The following is a 21810-nucleotide window of genomic DNA, read 5'->3' as shown; positions in this document are numbered from 1 at the left end:
TCGAAATTGAGTGTATCCAGTGCAACCCCACTATAACATACTAACTGGTAGCCATAGAACCTGACTATGTTATAGACTGAACCATGTTATAAGCAACCGATTGCTGAAGAAAATGATGCATGTACCCCAACAAATTTGCAGGGGGGGGAAGGAGGTAGGTAATAAATGCGGGCAGTAAAATACATGCTTCATTGGCACAGTTACCATCTTAAATTGATGCATATTAAATGGGAAATACACCTGTAGTGAAACCAGGTAAGGCATATATATTAATTTACTTTATTTAGAGAACCATGGATTGGTACATATATGTGTATACTGTTTTATGTATACATGTCTTATGTATAGCATGAATAGAGTATCAACACCGTGTACTCACCCACGAATCTCATCACATACACTGAATCCACAATGCAAGTAATTCCATCGAAAAACTCCACACAGATTAAAAATATTCAATATTTTTGTCACAGGTCATATAAGTCAAATAGGTCTGAATTCAGTGGATAAACATAGCACAGTCAGGTAACGAATGATGAAGCACATTTACTTTTCAGTACGTCCCAAGTCGGGAAAAGTTAGTTTGCATTTTAAGCCACTGTTGGAAGCATTCATAAGCACAAACTTTTTCCCTGCAAAAAGGAAACTTTCACTGCACAGTAAACATACGCAATCTCTTCCCCAAAATGATAAGAAACTTTTTGCATTTTTTTGTCTTTGTACTACTCAGAAAGATTTTTTTTCGTGTGTGAGAAAAATACATGTATATACAATTTTGGGAGCCACACCGCATCCATTATATCCGAATTCACGTTATAATGGAGCGTGCTATAGTGGGGTCTCACTGTATTAATGTTTTGTTGTACATTATGCTGAACAGAATACAATCTATTTAGCTTTAGTGGTCAGCTTATGGAATGTTCAGACATCTGTCATCTTTTGTTATCAATCATCCACCCTTGTCATCTACTAGTCAATTAGGACACTTTTTGCTGCTTCTCCTAAACTACATGGAACAGACTGCCCTTAAGTTTTGCACACACATTCGTTCCAAGAACTAGTGCTTATTATAAATAGTTGATTCAGGTACATGAGAGTAACCATGCTGAAGTTATTAAGAAGACATAATTTCAATATAGTAAAAGATTTGAAGACCAAGACTTACTTATCAAAACTTAACATTTGTTAAAAACGTTTTCTGGCTGTTTCTTCAGTTCCAATCAGGTGTTGACAGAAGAACAGAGCACATGGGTGAAAGCTACCCAGGAAAAAATTTACATGTTGCTTCGGGAGACTCCTCCAGATGGGGAACAGTTTGCCAAGACAGTAGAGGTAATTGTTACAGCTGGTCATTGATTTACAGTAGATCATACTTTTCAGAATTGCTTGGTCTTTGACTGTCCTAGCCATAAGGCCAGGTTAACATATGGTATCATTCTGCATCAATTATATATCATCCATTGTCTGTTATCTATCATGTGCACATTAATATTTGTTTCATGTCTCTCTGGAGGCTATAAATCTAATCTAAATTTCATTAAACTTGGAAATGTGGGCTTATATCATCAGAATGATTGGTACAGCTTGTTACCACCCCTTTTTTTCCCCCCAGGATCATGTCTCTTCGAGATCAGCACATCTGTGTACAGGGTTGCTAACATTGTGCAGGCCACAATTAACTGTTAGTATGTGCCAATATTGGACACTAAGTTGATGAAAAGAAATGTTTGCACATGAAAAATGGGCTCTATTGGGCTCTATTTATTGAAACTAGAATAAATAGATTTATGGGTAAGATAAGCTATCCAGCAAGCTGTGGTGTATGTTTGGGGTCAGGGTGTGCATGCATTGCATTGTGGGTATTTGTGAACACAATCATGACTTCTGTGAAAACAAATATGTTTTGGGGTCAGAACATGTTCAAAGCAGGTGTTAGTAGATGACAAGTCTGCATTCAACTGTTTTGATGCAGGTGACTAAGTAGCAGTAGAATAAGACTAAATCTAGACATTAGAATTACTCGTACTTTTAGTGCGGGGCCCCGAGTGGCCTAGTGGTCTAAAGCGCTCACCATTCCAGATCACTGCCATCTCACCTCTGTCTGTGTGGGTTCGAGTCTCAGGCTCGGCTACCATGGGTACATGAGAAAGCCTGCCAGGAGCATCTCATGCGTTGGTGGTTCTTCCCAGAGTTTACCAGGATTCTTTATCCACCATTTATACTGGCCTCCATGTATAGCCTTACTTGTGCTGAGAAATGGCGTTGAACCCTACAGCAACAACAACAACTTTTACAGTGTTTTAAAGATTATTTAAAGTCCAGAATGGATGTGTTGTTCACTTACAATGCAGTGCTTAAAAGAATCAAACCATCTTACCCAGCAACAGCAAATATAAAAAAGTTTCAATACTTAATTTTGATTGTTAAACCTTGGTAAAGTTACTTTAAAGTAGTTACTGTATATATTTTTTAATTGGTACATTTTAAAGCTGGATATGTGTTGTTTCCTGCACATTGATGGGAATGCTCATTTACAACAATTTTACAGTCTGTGCTCACTTTGGGAACTGGTGCCTTGCCATATTCAGATTCTAGATGTAGAACTGGAGAATGACCTATGCATATTTAAGAGGTGATATTGCTTCTGACAGACTGAGTCCTTTCTGACTCTTGAAACTTTACTTTTAAAGAGTTCGATCAACCATTATGAATAAATTTTTACATGTACATAATAAAAGGAATGTGTTGTTCTAATTTTGCTCAGCATTTATAATGAATATATACACATTCACAAGTTTAAAGTTGAAAGTTTCAGTTTAAACTTACTTTGTAATCTTCCATTCATGGAAACCAGATATTCATTGTTATAAAATTCTATTACATAATGTATGAATTGTTGTGCTCAAAAGTGTGATCCTACCAAATGATGGAATTGTAGTATAGGATTGGAGATAAGTTAAAAAACAATCAATGACCTGTTGAAATATAAGGTTTTGGAATAGCATGCTGTGCCTAGAGTCCATAAAGGTCATCATTAGAAAGAAAAAGAACAATTATTGGGAAGAATTATGAAAATACTGTGTATAGAAATGAAGCTTTTAAATTGTGTATTTTCTGATTGTTATATTATATAAGCCACATTGAGAAAATACATGACAGCCATGTTTTGGTTAAAATTATGGACATTAAATCTACGAAAATAAACTGCACTTCTTTTTTATGCATATTTCTTCCTTGTGATTTTAAAGAAGAAATCAATAGCCTTCTTTTCTGTTTTTTTTAAAATATTTTTTTATCATAAGTTGTGACCCAGTACTTCGATTTGTAACAAACAAAGTTTTGTTTACATGTCTGTAAGTCTGCAACCATATTGTTCCTTATTTGTCCTCAGAGTTGTCATTGATATTTCATCTTTACCAGCACTGTCTTGAACTCGGCCATGCCAATTATTTTATCCTCAATAGCCACTGAATACAGTTTGCTAATTGTGTTGAGATTTCGTTTTGCTGCTGGAATCAGCTCTAAATAAATTCATACTTGTTAATGCAATCATATAAAAATTAATTTGCTAGCACCTCCAGAGACACTGGTTACCATCAATATAGTCCTGACAATTCCAACCTACAATGGTTGCTGTGGTTGTGATTCCATTCACGCCACTATCAACAGTTAATAGCTGCAGCAAGATCACAAAAGGGATTTACAGTCAATACAGTTCTCTTGGTGATTTCATCTCACAGCTGTTTCTCTGCATTGATTATTTTTTCATGTTGGTAACATTAAGTGTCTATCATTGATTTTCTGTTTCCAGGCTCGTCATATCCAGGTGCATTACACACATCTAACCAATTAATCTTTTTCATTGGCATAATTCATACAGTTATAGAAAACCTCTTCTCAGGAGTCCAGCAATTGTGCATGCTGGTGGTCTGCCACCCCTTTCATATAAAAACACACCAATTACACTTAACACCTTTTACATCTGATGATTGTCCTTGTCCAATACCTGTTACACAGACAAGTGCATCTTTGTTGAATAACACTCAAGATTTTTTGCCACAGTTGAGTCATTGTTGGTGCAAAATAATCATTGGTGAATGTAACTGGGGTGGATACCACTTTGCCATTATAGAAACAATCCCAGTGTGTTTTCCACCTGGTGGTACCACCAACACTTGAGTATTTTCACGTGCATGTGTGATGATTATAAGCTGACCTCGTTATTATGAGTACATCCATATGAATCCAGTGGTTGATTTCTATTTGGCCCGTAAACAATTATATTTCAATGTAAACAAGGGTCTGGTCACATCGTTTTAAAGCAGATATTCGTTGATAATTGGAACAAATTAACCATCAATACTAGCATCCGCTGTTAATTGCCCTGTCTGTAAATCCTGCAACCTCATCACTGCAGTGAGAATCCATTACTTACACATAACAGTAAACTCTAATCTTAAAACAAACACAAAAATAGTTAAGTATCTCTCCAGAAAAATGTTGAGTAATTCGAACTGAATTTCATTTCTGGCAACTAATGATGTTGAAATTGCAAATGTACAAAACTGTATCAGGAGTGCTAGCTGTTTTTAACATGTGATATTGATGTCTGCCAACCAAGGTGTTATTCATAATTGTTTTAACATTACCATTTTACCCCACCCAGCTTTAATCCTGGTTATGATAAACAAATATGATCTGGACTCATGCACCTATAAATTGTGATGTTTAGGTATATCAAAACCATTTCCATCGAGAGAATCCACACTAAGCCGGCCATGACATATGAGTGAGTCAAAATTTTCTTCTCCTTTTTTGATTAATATTCCTTAAATTTGGATCGATGAAGTTGCCACACATGGTCAGGGCAAATCTGCATTCTTTGCATCCATGTATTGTTTTACTGCAGCCTCAGCTACATCAATATAAATTTTGATAAATGCAGCCAACACAAGTGTCTCCAATTCCCCCTTTTTCAGTGATCTTAGCCAGGTTTTTTTGTGACAGAGCCTCTAAGCTTGACAATGATATCTCGAATGCAAACATTAGATGTTGCATTTTATCAGTTTGACCTTGAAAAATAACAAGCTCACCTGGATCACCACCAATAACAACACGACGAGTAAACTCCACTTTGGTGGCAAACCTTCTGACATATCAACATCAGCCCCACAGGAAGCTCAGTAATATTTGCGTAATATTTTGCATAATATTAAACACACTTTAATGTGAAATGAATAAGTGCTTATGGGGTTGGTGAATACAAAAATGTAATTCAGTCCTCAGTCTTGAGCAGAATCTGTAACCACGAGGGCTGTCCTCTGGTAGATTTATTTGTGCCCAGATGGAAATGCCAAACTCCTGACTTTCATCTTTCCTGTTCCAAACCAAAGTACAACTTGTATGGATGGCTACTCTACCCCAAATCCCTGAAAGAGGGAAAAATTAACCATAAATGCAGTTTTGTCAGTCAGAACCATTAGCATGTGGTGCTGATGCCACCACTCTGAAAATATGAAAAAGGAGGCTCTTCTACTTGTATGAGCAAAAGTACATCATCCCCATAGAAACTCAATACTGCAAACAGCTAACTTCTTCATCTAGCTGTTGATAGGAAGATAGCCCCCTTCCCCTCCAATGATCAAAAGCTATTGTATCATGATCTCAGACATGCTTTTGTCTCATGGAATGGAGGACATGGACCAAATAACAACCTTTCCAACATTTTGGTTTGTTTCCACCAGACTGAAGGTGTGGCCTTCATTCACATGAAAAGGTTTGAATGTGGCCAAAAAAAGCATCGTTTGAACCCTTGTCTAGAACTTCAGTATCTTGCCTGTCATTAAGACTTTCTACTTGCCTTGGTTCCAGCATGTGGAACAAGTGATCTGAAACATCTGCAGTTCTGTCAAGATGGTTCAGTTTCCTCAATGATGATCCTGCTTTATTGGCTGGAACAGGCACCTACTCATTGGGTAATCAATGATATATCTTTAAATATGCTTTCTTCCTTGAACCTTTTGATCCAAGAGTGTCTTGAAGGTCCTATCAGGGCCTGAAGCCTATCAAGCCAATCTGAAGAGGGAAATCTTCATTATTCCTACCTCAAGTTGATAGAAATGACTTTATTAATCTGGCATTCTTATCCAGTATATCATGGGTTATCCCCTCAGCAAATAGTGGACTAACCCAATTTCTGATGAGTTTTTACATATTTCAGCTCACAATATTACATTGTTGCCACAAACAAAGTATTTGAGTGACCTACTTCCTTACCTTCATAGCCAATTCTTTCAAGGTTCGGCCTAAGAAACATCTCATCCTAATAGCTAACTTCATGGTGGTGGAGCCAATAATAGCAGTGCAAACGGGCTTTATGCCCAGGTCCATAGCAGTGTCCTAACAACTCGGGTCACTTTAACTCTGCTGAATTTGCAAGAACATATTTTTTTTCATTTATTACAAGGGCAGTTATGAATAGCTTTTGCTATCCCTAGACCATCTTTCTTTGATAATGAGGCTGCTTCATATACAATTTAGGCTGAAGTCAGAATTGACATGAAGAAGAAACCAAATTTTCGATGATAAAATATGTTTCTTTGACTTGGATATCATACTATGGGCACACCCTGCCAAGCCCATCCTTCAGTTACATCCCTGTAAGCATGCACATCCACTCCAGTAGTTACTTTGGGCTATAATGTTGTTTGGCATCAATACCTACATCCAAGGGGATGCTACTCTCAGAATTATTTTTTTTTATAACAAGCTGATAACCTTTTAGGGGGGCGCTCACCAGTTAATATGTACTTTTGAGAGAGTGACATATGTAAGGTGAAGTAGTTCGCATTTAAAACATGCACAATGGAGAGAATCTTGGCATACCTCCATGCTACATTAATGTAATGTGGATGATATTTCTTTGGATATTGTACTTTTGGAAATTTTACATGATTTAAGCACACTGCTAACTAAAATGACTGCTCCCTTGTGTTAAAAAATCAGCCTGAATTAGTCTAAAGTACACTATACATAGCAGCTATTAAAGTAGGGAAAATGAATTTTGCCAGACAAGACAATACCAGCTTCTAAAAGTGCAATGAATGAATTACCAAATATATAAAATGTAAAAAAAGTTATCAGCTCTTTTTTATACAATTTGCCTCTGAAGTTCAGGAAGTGAAAATGATCAAGTAGAGCTAGTACTTTTTTGAAAGGTGCACATCTGAAGTAAGGCCAAGCTGTATATTCTATAACCCACAGTACACCCATCAATCATACACCAAAATAAAGGGAATTAAAGGTTCTTTGAATGAAACCTAAGATATATAAGTTTTTTTTTAAATAGTCAGTATAACCAGTGAGGAAAGCTGGGGAAATTCTTTTTCTTTAAAATCCTAACCTATGCAAAATACGAAACTGTAGAGTGCCACCTAGGTGGCACTTTACAGCTTTGTATTTTTCATGCGGTTAGATTTTTTAAGAAAAAGAATTTCTCTGTTTTTCCTCACTGGTTATACTGGCTGTTTTAAAAAGACCTTGTATATGTTAAGTATTGTTCAAAGAACTTTTTACTCCCTTTATTTTGGTATATGATTGATATATGTAATATGGGTTCTAGAGTATACAGCTTGGTCTTACTCCAGATGTGCACCTTTCAAAAAACTGCTAGGTCTGCTTGGTCATTTTCATTTCCTTGACTTCAGAGGTAAATTGTAAATAAAGATTCAATAACATATTTTTTTTACATTTTATATATTTGGTAATTCATTTATTGCACTTTCAGAAGCTGGTAGTCTTGAAAAGTTCATTTTCCCTATGTTAGTATCTGCTAAAGATAGTGTACTTTAGACTAATTCAGACTGATTTTTGTAGCCCAAGGGAGCAGTCATTGTAATTAGCTGTGTGCTTAGATCATGTACAGTTTCCACAAGTACAATATCCAAAGAAATTTCAGCCACAGTACATGAGAGTAGCTTAGAGGTATACCAACATTTTCTTGATGGTGCATGTTGCAAATATAAACAACTTCAGATTGCATCTGCCACTCTCTCGGAAGTTCATAATATCTGTATTGCGCCCCTTCATGATGGTTGCAACCATTTTTAAAGAGCTGCATTTGTGAGGTTGAAGGCATCGTTATTATTGGATAAATATTAAAAAACTGGTGAACAGAATTTGAACAAATTTAACAGCAAGCTTCCTTGAATGAAGGCTTTGAAATGGGTTTTTTATCGATGATGATGATTCATGGTCAAATAGTAGCTACCATTACTAAAAATAGAAAAACCTTAAATTATGTCTATTTTAAAAAATTAGTAAAAATTTTACCAAAATTGAGAAAAAGCATTCTGGTGTAAAAAGGCTTTTCAGATTTCTCCAGTGCCAATCTGCCATCAAATATGGGCAATGTCTCTAAACATAGGAAAGTCTTAAAATTACTTTATCAAAAAACTCACCAAATAGAATTCAACCAAAGTTTGAAAGCTTCATGGTATAAATGCTTAATTTTGTTTTTATTTCTTTGATTCTGATTTGCTATTTAAAAAATATAAAATCCTTTAAGAATCTTCTTAAAAACAGCTTTTTAGAATGTAATCAAATTCATCAGAAAGCATCTGGGGATAAAGGTCTTTTAAATGTTGCATAATTAATGCTGGTCCATTATTCAGTATAGTAAAAATAAACTGTTACTAAAAACGGAAAAACCTTTACAAAATATTTGTCAAAAGTTGACCAAATTTCACGGAAAACATGCTGGCATAGAGTTTTTCAGATCTGTGTAAACGATGTTCTTCTACCATCTAATATGGTTGCCATTACTTAAAAATATATAAATGCCTTTAAATGTCAGAAGTTTATCATTCTAGCTTGTTTTCTTGGCCAATTATCCTTGTGCTTGGCTTCGAGGTAGATTTCAGTCAGGTGATCAGTCTCAGAAACACTTTGGCCTCTTGTTTACAATGATCTGTAGATTTTTCTTCTAACTTTAAACAGTTATAGGGATTCATAGCAAAGTTGGTTTTATCAAGAGTCCATAGTTTGGTGTGTATTGATGTAAAGGTAAATTTGCAGATACCTTTCATTAATGACTCTTCTGTATGAAAGAAACCTGCTCATCTAGAATACTCTGGTATCCTCAGTATGAATCTTGTTTGATTGACTTTTATATAAAGAATGACTTTCAGTTATGAATACAGGACACATTTTTGTTTCACAAATTATTTTGTACATATTTTCTTGTATGCTATAAACATATATGATTCTTGAAATGTTTCACTACACCAACACAAACATAATTTTTGACAAATGTGATATTATGATATAACCTCTTTTGACAGGTCACCTGTTCGTAAAGAAACATATTTCTCTGGTCCCTTAACATTTATTCTTAGATTTTACTATATTTTAATGTACTGCAGCAACAGTACGATTTACACTATTTAATTAATAGACCCCTTTCTGTTACTTATTTTAGCATATTTTAAAAAGAGAGGAGAACTGGAACAATTGGAAGAATGATGGATGTCCTAAGTTTGAGAGAGAGAACACAGATCCCCCACCAGAAACTACATCCAAACCCAAACAAAAGTAAGAATTGACTCTATGGTCCTGCTTAGACAGACTCCATTTCAATTATATGATTGATTCTCATTTGATATGAATTTGGATGATCGCTTCAATATTTATGGTCTAGAATGACATGTATGCACACACATAAACAGCATATGCTATAGCACCAGTTGTTATTCTGCCACCCGCACTTATCGCTATAATGTCCAGAATTGATTTCCTGACTCTTCAGTTCACCCTTCACAATACCAATCTTACCTACCACTGGACCACTCTGGTGGCATAAGTGGTTAGAGTGTCCATCTCGGATGTGGGAGGTTGTGGGTTTGAACTCTGGCAGAGTCATACCAAAGACTTATAAAAATGGTATTAGCAGCTGCCTCGCTTGGCACTGAGCACTAAGAGGTTATTGTTAGGACTGGTCGGCCTGGTGTCAGAATAATGTGACTGGGTGGGACATGATGCCACATGTCTGTGGCATGATGCCTTAGTTCTAGACATCACTTTAAACTGCCACGCTGCATACATCATAGTGATATGACTCAAATATTAAAGCTAAGCTGAAAATCCAAAAACACAAACACACACAAGTACCACCAAATGCCAAGCTAAATATTGAACAAAATTGTAAATAAAATGTTGGTTGATTGCAATATTGAGTGACTGCTTTTGACTGATTGTAATATTGACTGCTTTTGACTGTAATAGTGAGTGACTGTTTTTGACTGATTGAAATATTGAGTGGCTGCTTTTGATTGGTTGTAATATTTAGTGACTACTTTTGACTGATTATAATACTGAGTGGCTGTTTTTGAATAATATTGAATGACTGCTTTTTAACTGTATGTAATAATGAGTGGCTGCTTTTGACTGATTGTAATATTGAGTAGCTCCTTTTGACTGTAATAATGAGTGGCTGCTTTTGACTGATTGTAATATTGAGTAGCTCCTTTTGACTGTAATATTGAGTGACTGCTTTTGACTGATTGTAATATTTAGCGACTGTTTTTGACTGATTGTAATAATGAGTGGCTGCTTTTGACTGATATTGATTGACTGCTTTAACTGAATGTAATATTGAGTGGCTGCTTTTGACTAATATTGATTGACTGTTTTTGACTGATTGTAATATTGTGACTGCTTTAACTGAATGTAATATTGAGTGGCTGCTTTTGACTAATATTGATTGACTGTTTTTGACTGATTGTAATATTGTGTGACTGCTTTAACTGAATGTAATATTGAGTGGCTGCTTTTGACTAATATTGATTGACTGTTTTTGACTGATTGTAATATTGTGTGACTGCTTTAACTGAATGTAATATTGAGTGGCTGCTTTTGACTGTAATATTGAGTGGCTGCTTTTGACTGTAATAGTAATTGACTGTTTTTGACATTGTAATATTGAGAGACTGCTTTAACTGAATGTAATATTGAGAGGCTGCTTTTGACTGATTTAAATATTTATTGGATGCTTTTGACTGTAATATTGAGTGGCTGCTTTTGACTGGTTGCAATATTGAGTGACTGCTTTTGACTGAATCAGAATTGTACCTGTGCTATTTGTAAATAGATCAGAAAATCATGAGTTTATTTGGATGATAGATGAACTCAGGAGTGATTTACAGTTCTTGGTACACTTGTTTTCACCTGAGATCCAGTCATTCTGTACTTCCTATGTTGTTTTGGATTTACATTGGTATCTTACTATAAAGCCCATCAGTATATCACTGTCCCATTTATAACACAGCTACTGGGGTCCCTCATTATCTAGCCCATCTGTATTCCACATGCCCTTTATATCACATTTACAGTGATTCCTTAATATAAACCTCATCTGTATTGCACTGCCCCTTTTACAATATGGGTACAGTGATCCCTCACTATAAACCCTATCAGTTTACCACTGCCCCTTTTATACCTCAGTTGCAGTGATCCTTTAATATGAAGTCAATCTGTATACCACTACCCCTTTTACAATATGGATACAGAGGTGCCTTACTATAAAGCCCATCAGTATACCACTGCCTCTCTTATCACATCAGTACCGAAGTCCCTAACTGTAAACCCCATAAGTATACCACTGCCCCCTTCATAACTGTATAGTATTCCCTCACTATAAATGTGATCAGTATTCCACTGCCCCTTTTATAACAGTTACAGTGATCCTTAAATATAATGCCTATCTGTATTCCACTGCCCCTTTCATAATGCAGTAATCCTTTAATATAAAGCCCATCTGTATTCCACTGCTCCTTTTATGATGCAATTACAGTAATTCCTTAATATAAATTCTGTCTGTATACATTAGCCCTTTTAAATATGGAAACAGTTGTCCCTTATAAAGCCCATCAGTATATCATCCCACTCTCTTATCACATGGTTAAAGTGGTTACTCTCTGTAAAACCAATCAGTATACCACTGCCCCTTTTATAACATGGATACCATGGTCCCTCACTATAAATCCCAATCGTATACCACTGCCCATTCTATAACATGGACACAGTAGTCCCTTACTGTAAAACCTTTATTATACCACTGCCCGTTTTATAACAGGGGTGTAGTGGTCACTGACTATTAAACCCATCAGTATACCACTGCCCCTTTTATAACATGGATACCATGGTCCCTCACTATAAATCCCAATCGTATACCACTGCCCATTTTATAACATGGATACAGTGGTCCCTCATTGTAAATCCCATTAATATACCACTTCCCCTTTTATAACAGGGGTGCAGTGGTCACTGACTATTAAACCCATCAATATACCACTGCCCCTTTTATAACATGGATACCCTGGTCCCTCACTATAAATCCCTTTAGTATACCACTGCCCATTCTATAACATGGACCCAGTAGTCCCTTACTATAAACCCTTCATTATACCACTGCCCCTTTTATAACAGGGGTGCAGTGGTCACTGACTGCTCCTTTTATAACATGGATACCCTGGTCCCTCACTATAAATCCCTTTAGTATACCACTGCCCATTCTATAACATGGACCCAGTAGTCCCTTACTATAAACCCTTCATTATACCACTGCCCCTTTTATAACAGGGGTGCAGTGGTCACTGGCTATTAAACCCATCAATATACCACTTCCCCATTTATAACATAGGTTCAGTTTTTCCTCGCTATAAAAACCCATCAGTATAACTTGGGTATGGTCATGTATCTCATTAAATAGGTTAAATTTTGTTTAATTCTTGCTGCTAAATTTAATTCACTTATTTTGCCAATTAGAGTCAATTATTATATGTGTTTTTTTATCATTAAATGTGTAATTTTTAATATAGCCTTATTGTGTCACAGCCTTGTTGAAATTTAGCTCATTATAAGGTTCTATAACAACATGGGTTATAAAGCGGGATCACAGTACATATAGCAATTTCTAGTTGTGAGTTATTTAATTAAAATAATTTTATTATGTCTAGTATTCAATGAATCCAGAAGAGCTTACACAAATGCCTGTCATTGTCCATTCATCCAGCATTTGTCTGTCCATCTAGTGTTATCCCTATTACTAAACTACTTGGAAGATTGCCACAAAACATGTAATACACATTCATTTCAGTGTATGGTTGGTCCTAAGTGAACATGGCACCCCTTAGACATTCAAAATTGCTACCATGGTAGAGATCTTGAAAATCTTGTTATTCATACTTCTCTTGAATGGATAGTGCTACTACTTAGGGTTTTAACAACAACAAAAAATCTTTTCAGATGTAGTTTGTCGTAAATAAAATAAAAAAGATGCCCATCAGACTTCCAATACGGTCATGATGATGACCAATTTAAAAATCTTGTTTTGTTACTGAATGGATAGTTGCAGCAATGTATTTTCCGTTCAGTGAAACTGGAACTTATCTGTTACCCACTATGGCCACCAGTCTTGTTATTGCTGCTTGACCTGAACAAATGGTTGTAGCAGCATGGTGGAAATCATGTTATTACTATTTCTCCTAAATCAAAAGCCGTATCAGCATTGAGTTTTAAACAGAAGTGAAAATTTTAAAAACTTTATCACTACTCTTCTTTTAGTGATACTAATGAAAATGGTGCTGATCTGGCATCCAAAATGGTGCCACCATTTTGCCCATCTTTAATATCTTGTAATCATTAATCCTAAATGGAAAGTCATATTGTCATTGGATTTTTTTACAAAGTTATTATATTTAGCTGGTCCTGAATGAAAATGGTGCTGATTTGACCTTATATTTGATCATAGTGGCAGCCATCTTGAAAATTGTCTTGACCATACAGTTCCTAAATAAAACGTCATTGCAATATAGGGTTTTCCTAAATTGTCTTGACTGTACAGTTCCTAAATCAAAATCATTGCAACATAGGGTTTTCACCAGTACACATCTTATGTTGTTTAGTTGAATTAAAATGATGCCAGTTTAACATCCAATGTGGCCACTATTGGAATGGATAGTTACATCAATATGTGGTTTTCTTAAAAAGTCTTCTTGTAAAGGAAAAGGGTGCTTCACAGACAGCCAATATTGCTGCCACAATGAACATATTGAAAAACTTGTCACTCATTCTCCTGTTTAGATGGTCATATCAACATGGAGTTTTCAGAAAAGTCTTCTAACTGCATCTAGTTTGTCAAAAATGAAAATGGTGCAGATCTTATAACCAGTATGACTCACACAGTGGCTGATTTTAAAAATCTTAGGTCTGAAAGATATTAGTTATGGATTCAGTTCTCAGAAGTTGACATGAAGACACACTTCGCTTATGGGTATAACTTAGCATGAGCAGAGACCACTTCATTGATCTTCTAATATATTAAGTTCAAGGTCAAAGGCTGAGACAAATAATTTTGTAATTGACATATTTTGTGAACATAATAACTCAAACAATAATAAGGTATTTTGTACCAAATTTAGTGGGGCCCCGAGTGGCCGAGTGGTCTAAAGCGCTCTCCGTTACGGATCACTGCCATCTCACCTCTGTCTGCGTAGGTTCGAGTCTCGGATTCAGCCAATGTGGGTATGTGAGAAAGCTTGCCAGTAGCTTCTCGAGGGTCGGTGGTTCTTTCCGGTGTTTTCCCGGGTTCTTCCTCCACCATTAATACTGGCCGCCATGTATAGCCTATCGAGTGCTGAAAAATGGCGTTAAACCCTAAACAACAACAACAACAACCAAATTTAGTATAATATTGGAGTTTCTCAATAATATCTGAGATGGTTTCAGTACTCCGCAGTTATTGTGCTAGTTTTGTTTGCAGACAGATATTTAACTATTTGTAAGTGGGTGGGTATTAGGGTAGTTCAGCTATGTTAGGATATAAACAAAAATTGCAAATTAGTTATGCATTTTTTGTTTATTGTGTATTTCATGTCTTCTGGCTGGCAGTATGTATATAGTAAATTCTGTGTTACATCATGTACATTTATATACATATTTACCAATAAAAACTATGTGTATTCACTTTTCATTGTGATTTTTTTTTTATACAGACCTAAGAGGAAGAGAATAGGAGATGACCTTCAGTCAACTGGTGGCAAGGTCATCCGAATGGGAAATGCTGAGTTGACAAAATTGTGGAATCTTAACCCTGACAACATGGAAGCCTGCAAAGCAGAGAAAAGGTAGATCTCTTAAAATGGAAAATATTAAATTTGGCAGAGATTCCCACCATTCTTGATTTTACAGAATTATTAAGAATTCTTAGTGAAATTCCTTATGCTGAATTATATTGATGAAATTCCAAACAGTTATAATTCTGGGGGATAACATTTTGAACAGGTTGATTATTTTGTTGACATATGTAGAAAAAGTATTTCAATGCCAGTAATAGGGTCTTCAGTTAGATTTAAAGTTGAAGAGTGAGTTGCCAAAGAAGGCAGGGGGTTTGGTAATGTAATAGTAGCCAGGTAAATTGCCATGCTTCCTGCTGATAAGGAAAGCCCTACATCATCTAGACTGGTATATATGATGTATTTTTCTATGTAAAATGTTACTGTGTGAACAAACAAGCAGATGCTATGTAGCTGAAAAATGGAAGCAGAAATGAAGAGACTAACCACTAATTAAATTTTCAGAGGCCATAATATTAACAAATGCATAATAAATATACTCTGAACACAGGATTTCATATAACAACTTTATACACTGTTTGATATCTATTTTTGGCATAACTTCTTTTGAGATGGAATCCATAAGCACCGCATTTGCTTTTTGAGGTAAATGTTTGTGAAGTGAAATATTGTCAAATCAGCACTTTAAGTTTGCCAGCAGAATAGACTCTAATGACATTTAATCATTCTATATTTTTCTCTCAATTTTCAAATAAATGTTTGTTTTTCTAATGGCATGTAGAAGAGGATATCATATGCTTACAATATATTATGAAAATAAAAAATCTCCTCATTTAGCCAATATCTTTAGACTGATTGTTATTCTCCAGGGCAAAATGTCCCTGAAAAACAAGACTGGTTCCCTCTCTTTCAAATAAGGAGTCACAATGGCTCAGTTGTTAGGTGTTGGATTCTGCCATCAAATCAGTCTATGTTGATTAATATGGTGTCCATGGGAAAGGCACTTTACTCCATTTGCCTCTTCAAAATGGCCTTTTTGTGTTCTCCATACCTCTAACAGGTCCTCATAAAGTACAGATCAGATATTGACAAAATATATAGTGTAATGTAAGGACATTAAATAAACGTACAAATACATTTTGTAGGTTATTTTTGCCAAGCCTTGAGGAATTCTTCACAGAAGCAGTAGAACAGGCAGACCCAGAGGCAATGGTTGAGGAAGAGTACAAGTGAGTATTCCATTCATATTGTAATCGGAGATTTTCCAAACCAATGAAATTAACTCTTGTCAGGAATTTATTCAGAAACAAAAGATGACTGACATGAATTGTCAAAAGTCAGAATGGGACCAAAATTCCCAACTAGTGATGTCCAAACAAATATTCTTTCTATGAAATGTTTGTTTGTTGGTTATCAGAAAAACTCATCTTTATGATAGGAGAGCAAAAACCTTCATTGGATCAAGTCAGGTTTCAGAGATGTAACTGTTTAAGCATCACATTTTGATATGCCTGCCTGTTTGTTAGGAATTTGATTTCCACACAGTAACATTAGTCGTCCATCATCCACAGTTTCCAAACTTTGTGTATAGCTTAAACTTTTAGGGAAAGGGTGAACCCTATCTGTTTTGGGATTAAAGGTTAACGGTCAAGGTCATTGTAACAAAAACGAGGGACACAGTTTCTTCATTATAACTTGAGTTCTCCACCAGCTTACTGACTGACAAAAGAAGGTCACTGTGATTGACGAAAGAAAATTTGTTTCCACATGATAACTTGTGTTCTCCAGCATCATCAGTTACCAGATTTTGTGAATGGCGTGCATTTGGGATAAGGAAGAACCAGACTGGTTTGAGCTCAAAAGGTCAAGGTAGCTCTGAAAGAAATTATAAATGGTTTCCACACAATAAATGGAGTTCTCCATCAGCCTGTCACTTTAGGGATCAAAGGGCAATGGTCAAGGTCTGTCTGACTAAAAGAAAATAAATGGTTTCTGCATAAAAATATCAGGTGAATAATGTGTCATTCCTGGTGCTCTTGTTTACATTTCAGCAGGAAGTCGACAAGTGCTGTTTGTGATTTCCTGTATTCAGGCTGGATGTCATGTGATATCATTTTTTAGCAATCCATTATGCATACAAGCAGGAGAGGATTAATGCTGATTTTTTTCTCTCATAGTTCAGCAATCAGCATCTAATGTTACTTTTTTTCATTTAACAATAATGCAGTTTCTGGAGACTATGTTATGGTTATAATAGTTATACCAGTTCAGGTTGAAAAACAGAAAACATGCAGTAAATATTATTGTAAATGTTTGAAACCTTTGTTTAGAAATGTTGTTCAGAAATAATTAATTCATAAAACTAATCCTTTAAGTCTATAAGATGGACTCCTGCAAAGATATTACAGTGATATAGGCAAGAAAAAAAACATGATTGTTTAAGGTTCTTCACTTTTTAAAACAAATCAATCCACAGCTAAGAATAATGTGACAATTATGTTGACATCATCAATATGACATCACTTTGTACATAGGTGTGACATAGGAAAGTGATGCAGTTGCAACAAAGGAAAGAAAACTTTGTACGCAGTTTTAATAATTACAGTATGAAGAAAATGGCTGTCATTTAAAAGTATAAGAGACCTTCGCAAATCTTAAGTGATTTCCAACCTGCCATAAATTCGGCATACAGACTTTCTCTTGCAGAAAACTGATGTGATCACAATAACTGTGTCATAATGATGAAATTCACTCCCCATAACACCTGTGTGTGTACTTGATGCAAGGAATTAATTTCAACCTTTGCAAATTTGATGAATTTTTAAATGCTCATTCAGTAGTAATGGTGGAGTATTTTTTTCCATAGTCTTTTGTGCAGTCATCCTTGCTTGGGTATAGATATATAACTTGGAATAACACAAGAGCATTCTGTAAACTTCCATCAGTTTTGGATTGATTGAACCTTTGGCTAAGTTAAACTATCCTTGTTTAAAAACAGTTAAATACTCCAAAATTTCACAAATGATCATCGCTAGGCATGTTCTATTCTGTCTTGTATCACATGCCAGTCAAAACAAAGTTATAGATGTAATTACTTTGCAAGGAAAAATTTGTGTTCAATTTCTAATAGGAATCTGAACAACTTTCCTATATTCTTATTGGCATGTATATTTAATTTGTATTGATTGATTGACCTTTGTCCATAACTGTACATTGTAAGGGTCAGTTTGTAAACATATTACATAGCTAATTGTTGTCTATGATTGAAGATTATATTTTTAAGATAATTATCAGTTGTAGGTAAACATGTTTACTTGGACTTGAGTTCAGGTCATTGTTTTTCCCCTTGGAAATTACTGGTATTTGTCATGTTATATGCTAAAATTTTAGTAAGAGACCTGACCTTGTTTTAAACTTTGAATGGAAATTAACTTTTGACCCTCATCTTGATCACTCTGGTGGTTACATCATCCATCTTGGATTCGGGAGGTCATGGGTAGTAGCATTAAGAGGTTAGTGTTACGACTGGCTGGCCTGGTGTCAGCATAATGTGAATGCTGGTACCATTTTTTTAATATGTCTTTGGTATGACTCAGCTAGGGTTCAAACCCATAACCTTCCACATCTAAGGTAGATGCTCTAACCACTTAGGTCACCAGAACAGCATGTATCATATTTAAAAAAATAAAATTGATAAAATCAAAAGACCGAAAATAGAATCAGTCATTGTGACTCTCTGGCCAGGGTCATTACAATATTTAGAGTCATTGTGACTCTCTGGCCAGGGTCATTACAATATTTAGAGTCATTGTGACCCTAGTATGGATATCGCAGTGGGATGATTAAGCTTAACTGTACCTGACAGCGTGGATATTAGAGAGACTATTGATAATAAAAGGAAGTGTTAATACTGAAACCTACAGTGTTCTAGCTGCACTATTGATATAATAGGCAGCAAAATATTGAGTGGGATGCTAACACCCAGGCATGATATTTATAAGAGGGAGCCAGTAAACATAAAACACACCTCAGCAAATGAGAAAATATTTAATAGATTGCAGAAACTACGTCAAGTTCAGACAGAAAACAAGTGCACTTCTAAAAATTGTAGGATGATTTGCAGTCTTACATAAGAATACATATACTTACTTCATTCACATATGCAAGTAAATGACTAAAACATGACATATTTTGGAGGGGTTTGTTTTTGTTTTTATAATTCGAACTTTTAGGAAAGTTGGATTTTGCCCGAATATCCATCACGACTGTCCATTGGGACACTGCATTGGCATATTTGACACATGTTGGATATGTTTATAAAGGATCATAAATATAATTATATTTGTAATATTCACCATTGAATTGTGACATACAATAGATACAACTGTTTAAAAAGTGGGTAATATTTTTTTACTATTTTGTCATTAATAATGAAAACATGCTGTTAATATTATTAAAGTAATAACAAGATTCCTCTGGAATCTACTGGCATACTGGTGCAGTGAAAAAGTACTGTGCTCTGTACCACTAGAAAACTACGGTAAACCAGTATACCGGTAATGCTGCACACCGCTACTGTGAAACAATGCTAGACTGACCTGTCATGGGCAAGTTAATATGGAGATCCTGAGTTGCCCAAGTTGCCTCCCACTTGGCATCACTGGTGGAGTCCAAAGGAAAGGGGGAACCAGTGCAGTTCAGAACCATTTCAGCTGCTGGAGTTGCCTGCAAGGTGTCTAAATTGTCATCAGACAACCTTAGGGTCTCCACTCTAAATTATCTTGTCAAGGTTTACTCCCTTAGTCCTCTCTCCCAAGGCAGTTGGGACTTTTTAAAGTATTCTGTCACTAATAATAGCTGAAAGAATATTGAAAAATTCACCACAGTTGATTGGTGAAGATCATTGACTCCTCCCATGAAATACACAATGAAAGACCATGTTGGCGAGTGAATTTTTTTTCAGTATGACACAGTTATTGAGATTTCTGCAACAACAATCATGCATGGCCAGTTTATGACGGGTCTTAAATCGTCAAGATTTCCCAAGGTTTTGTGCACTGACATTATGTTGACATTATTGTTTTCTTACACAGAATGTGTTGCAAGAAAATGTTCTTTCTTTTCATTTAATAAGAGACCAGAGTTGCAACCATATAATTTCTTTCTGAACTCTCCCCAAAGTTCATAGCGCTACAGTATACCTTGGTAAAATATTATAAGCTAATGATGACAGCTGTTCAATAAGCACTGATTTTTGCAGAAGCAAACCTACTTAATTACAAAATTACTTTTCTGGAACTGTGTGCTATTATTTGCATTTCAGACTGACAAATGACCAGATTTACCAGTGGAAGTCACTGCGTTTACTTGCTAGGAGAAGTCCACATTTCTTCAATCATTCCAACAATCCTGCTCAACCTCTCAACATATATCTCAACCAAATGCTGAATAAACTTGCTAAAGAAATGCCGGTAGGTATACACAGATATCTTCTGTGATTGAATTTATTTATATTACTGAACCATTGCCACAGATATAAGATGTTCACTGTCAAGATGACCAGACCAGCTTTGCAAAAATCCAAACTTTCCATCCTAAGTTTAGAAATTCTATTTAAAGAAATTAGAGGTAAAATATTTAGGTTTCTTCTTAAAGGTCTATACCTGAAAATTACATATTCATTATTTTAACATTATTTAGCATCATTTACAAATTATTGCATTTAAAGAGTAGGACCCTAGCGAATGTTTTTACAGGTTTTCTTTTGTTCCTGGTATGTATGCAGAAGTGACATTTCACTTGGAACAAAGAACTTGCTGACACAGAGATTATGTATGAGGAAATTGCATTAGGTTATGAAATCAACAGCGATCCTTTGGAAATTAAAGAAATTGAAATGACTTGTTAATTCTGCAGATTATATTGTCATTGTTGCATCAAGAAAAGAAAAAAACCAATACAGACAATTATTGGAAAAATTTGGAAAATAAAAGCATCAGATTCACATTTTTGTTCAAAATTATCTTCAGTAACTCTCTTTGAATAGCAGCTACAGTTCCATAAAATGGCACATTTACGATAAAGCACATTTAAATGTAAGCCCACTAACATAATATTTTGCCATGTTTTACTTGATATTTTGCATTGTTTTAATGAAGATGTGTGTTTACAGTTCAAATTGTTTTTTTCTTTTCACCCACTTATTTACCCCAATGGTTGATTAAATGATATCTCTAAATCCTTTATACCAAACTTAAAAGGATTTAATATGTGGATTTGATTGCTTGTAATATGCTTGGAAAAATGCACTAGAATGAGCAGTAATGCCTACTTGGAAAAATACACTAGAATGAGCAGTAATGCCTACTTGGAAAAATACACTAGAATGAGCAGTAATGCCTACTTGGAAAGCTATTCATTATATTTCCAAGTTTTGCACTGTATAATTGTTTGATCTATTTCCTTCATATTTCTTCTTTTAGAGGAAAAACAATAGCCCATTTTCTATTTTTTGTTTATAAATTTGTGACTGTATACTATCATCCAAAACCTTGAAATAGATGTCTTGTGAGCATCATTTACAGTTCAGAACATGCATGCTTGGCTGCATTGCTTTGATTGATAACTCACTTGCAGATTATTACATCACATCATTGCTTCAAACTGCTATGTATTTATA

At 35.3% G+C, this 21810-nt stretch overlaps 1 protein-coding gene across 3 annotated transcripts in view; it reads left to right on the top strand.

The window, feature by feature from the left end:
* LOC149807459 (THO complex subunit 1-like) overlaps positions 1 to 21810 on the top strand; it is a 78015-nt gene that overhangs the window by 32419 nt on the left and 23786 nt on the right. For all 3 annotated transcript variants that reach the window (XM_089966777.1, XM_089966760.1, XM_089966768.1), the window contains exons 13-17: positions 1215 to 1332; positions 9479 to 9591; positions 15051 to 15182; positions 16277 to 16360; positions 20455 to 20602. In XM_089966777.1, the coding sequence (XP_089822903.1) occupies positions 1215 to 1332; positions 9479 to 9591; positions 15051 to 15182; positions 16277 to 16360; positions 20455 to 20602 (595 nt within the window). The remainder of the gene's footprint in view (positions 1 to 1214; positions 1333 to 9478; positions 9592 to 15050; positions 15183 to 16276; positions 16361 to 20454; positions 20603 to 21810) is intronic.

The sequence above is a fragment of the Sinohyriopsis cumingii genome, chromosome 1 (genome assembly GCF_028554795.1).
Source record: "Sinohyriopsis cumingii isolate HCF-2022 chromosome 1, ASM2855479v2, whole genome shotgun sequence".
NCBI lineage: Eukaryota > Metazoa > Mollusca > Bivalvia > Unionida > Unionidae > Sinohyriopsis > Sinohyriopsis cumingii.
The sequence above is the reverse complement of the archived record's forward strand: the minus strand, read 5'-3'. Positions and strand labels throughout refer to the sequence as shown.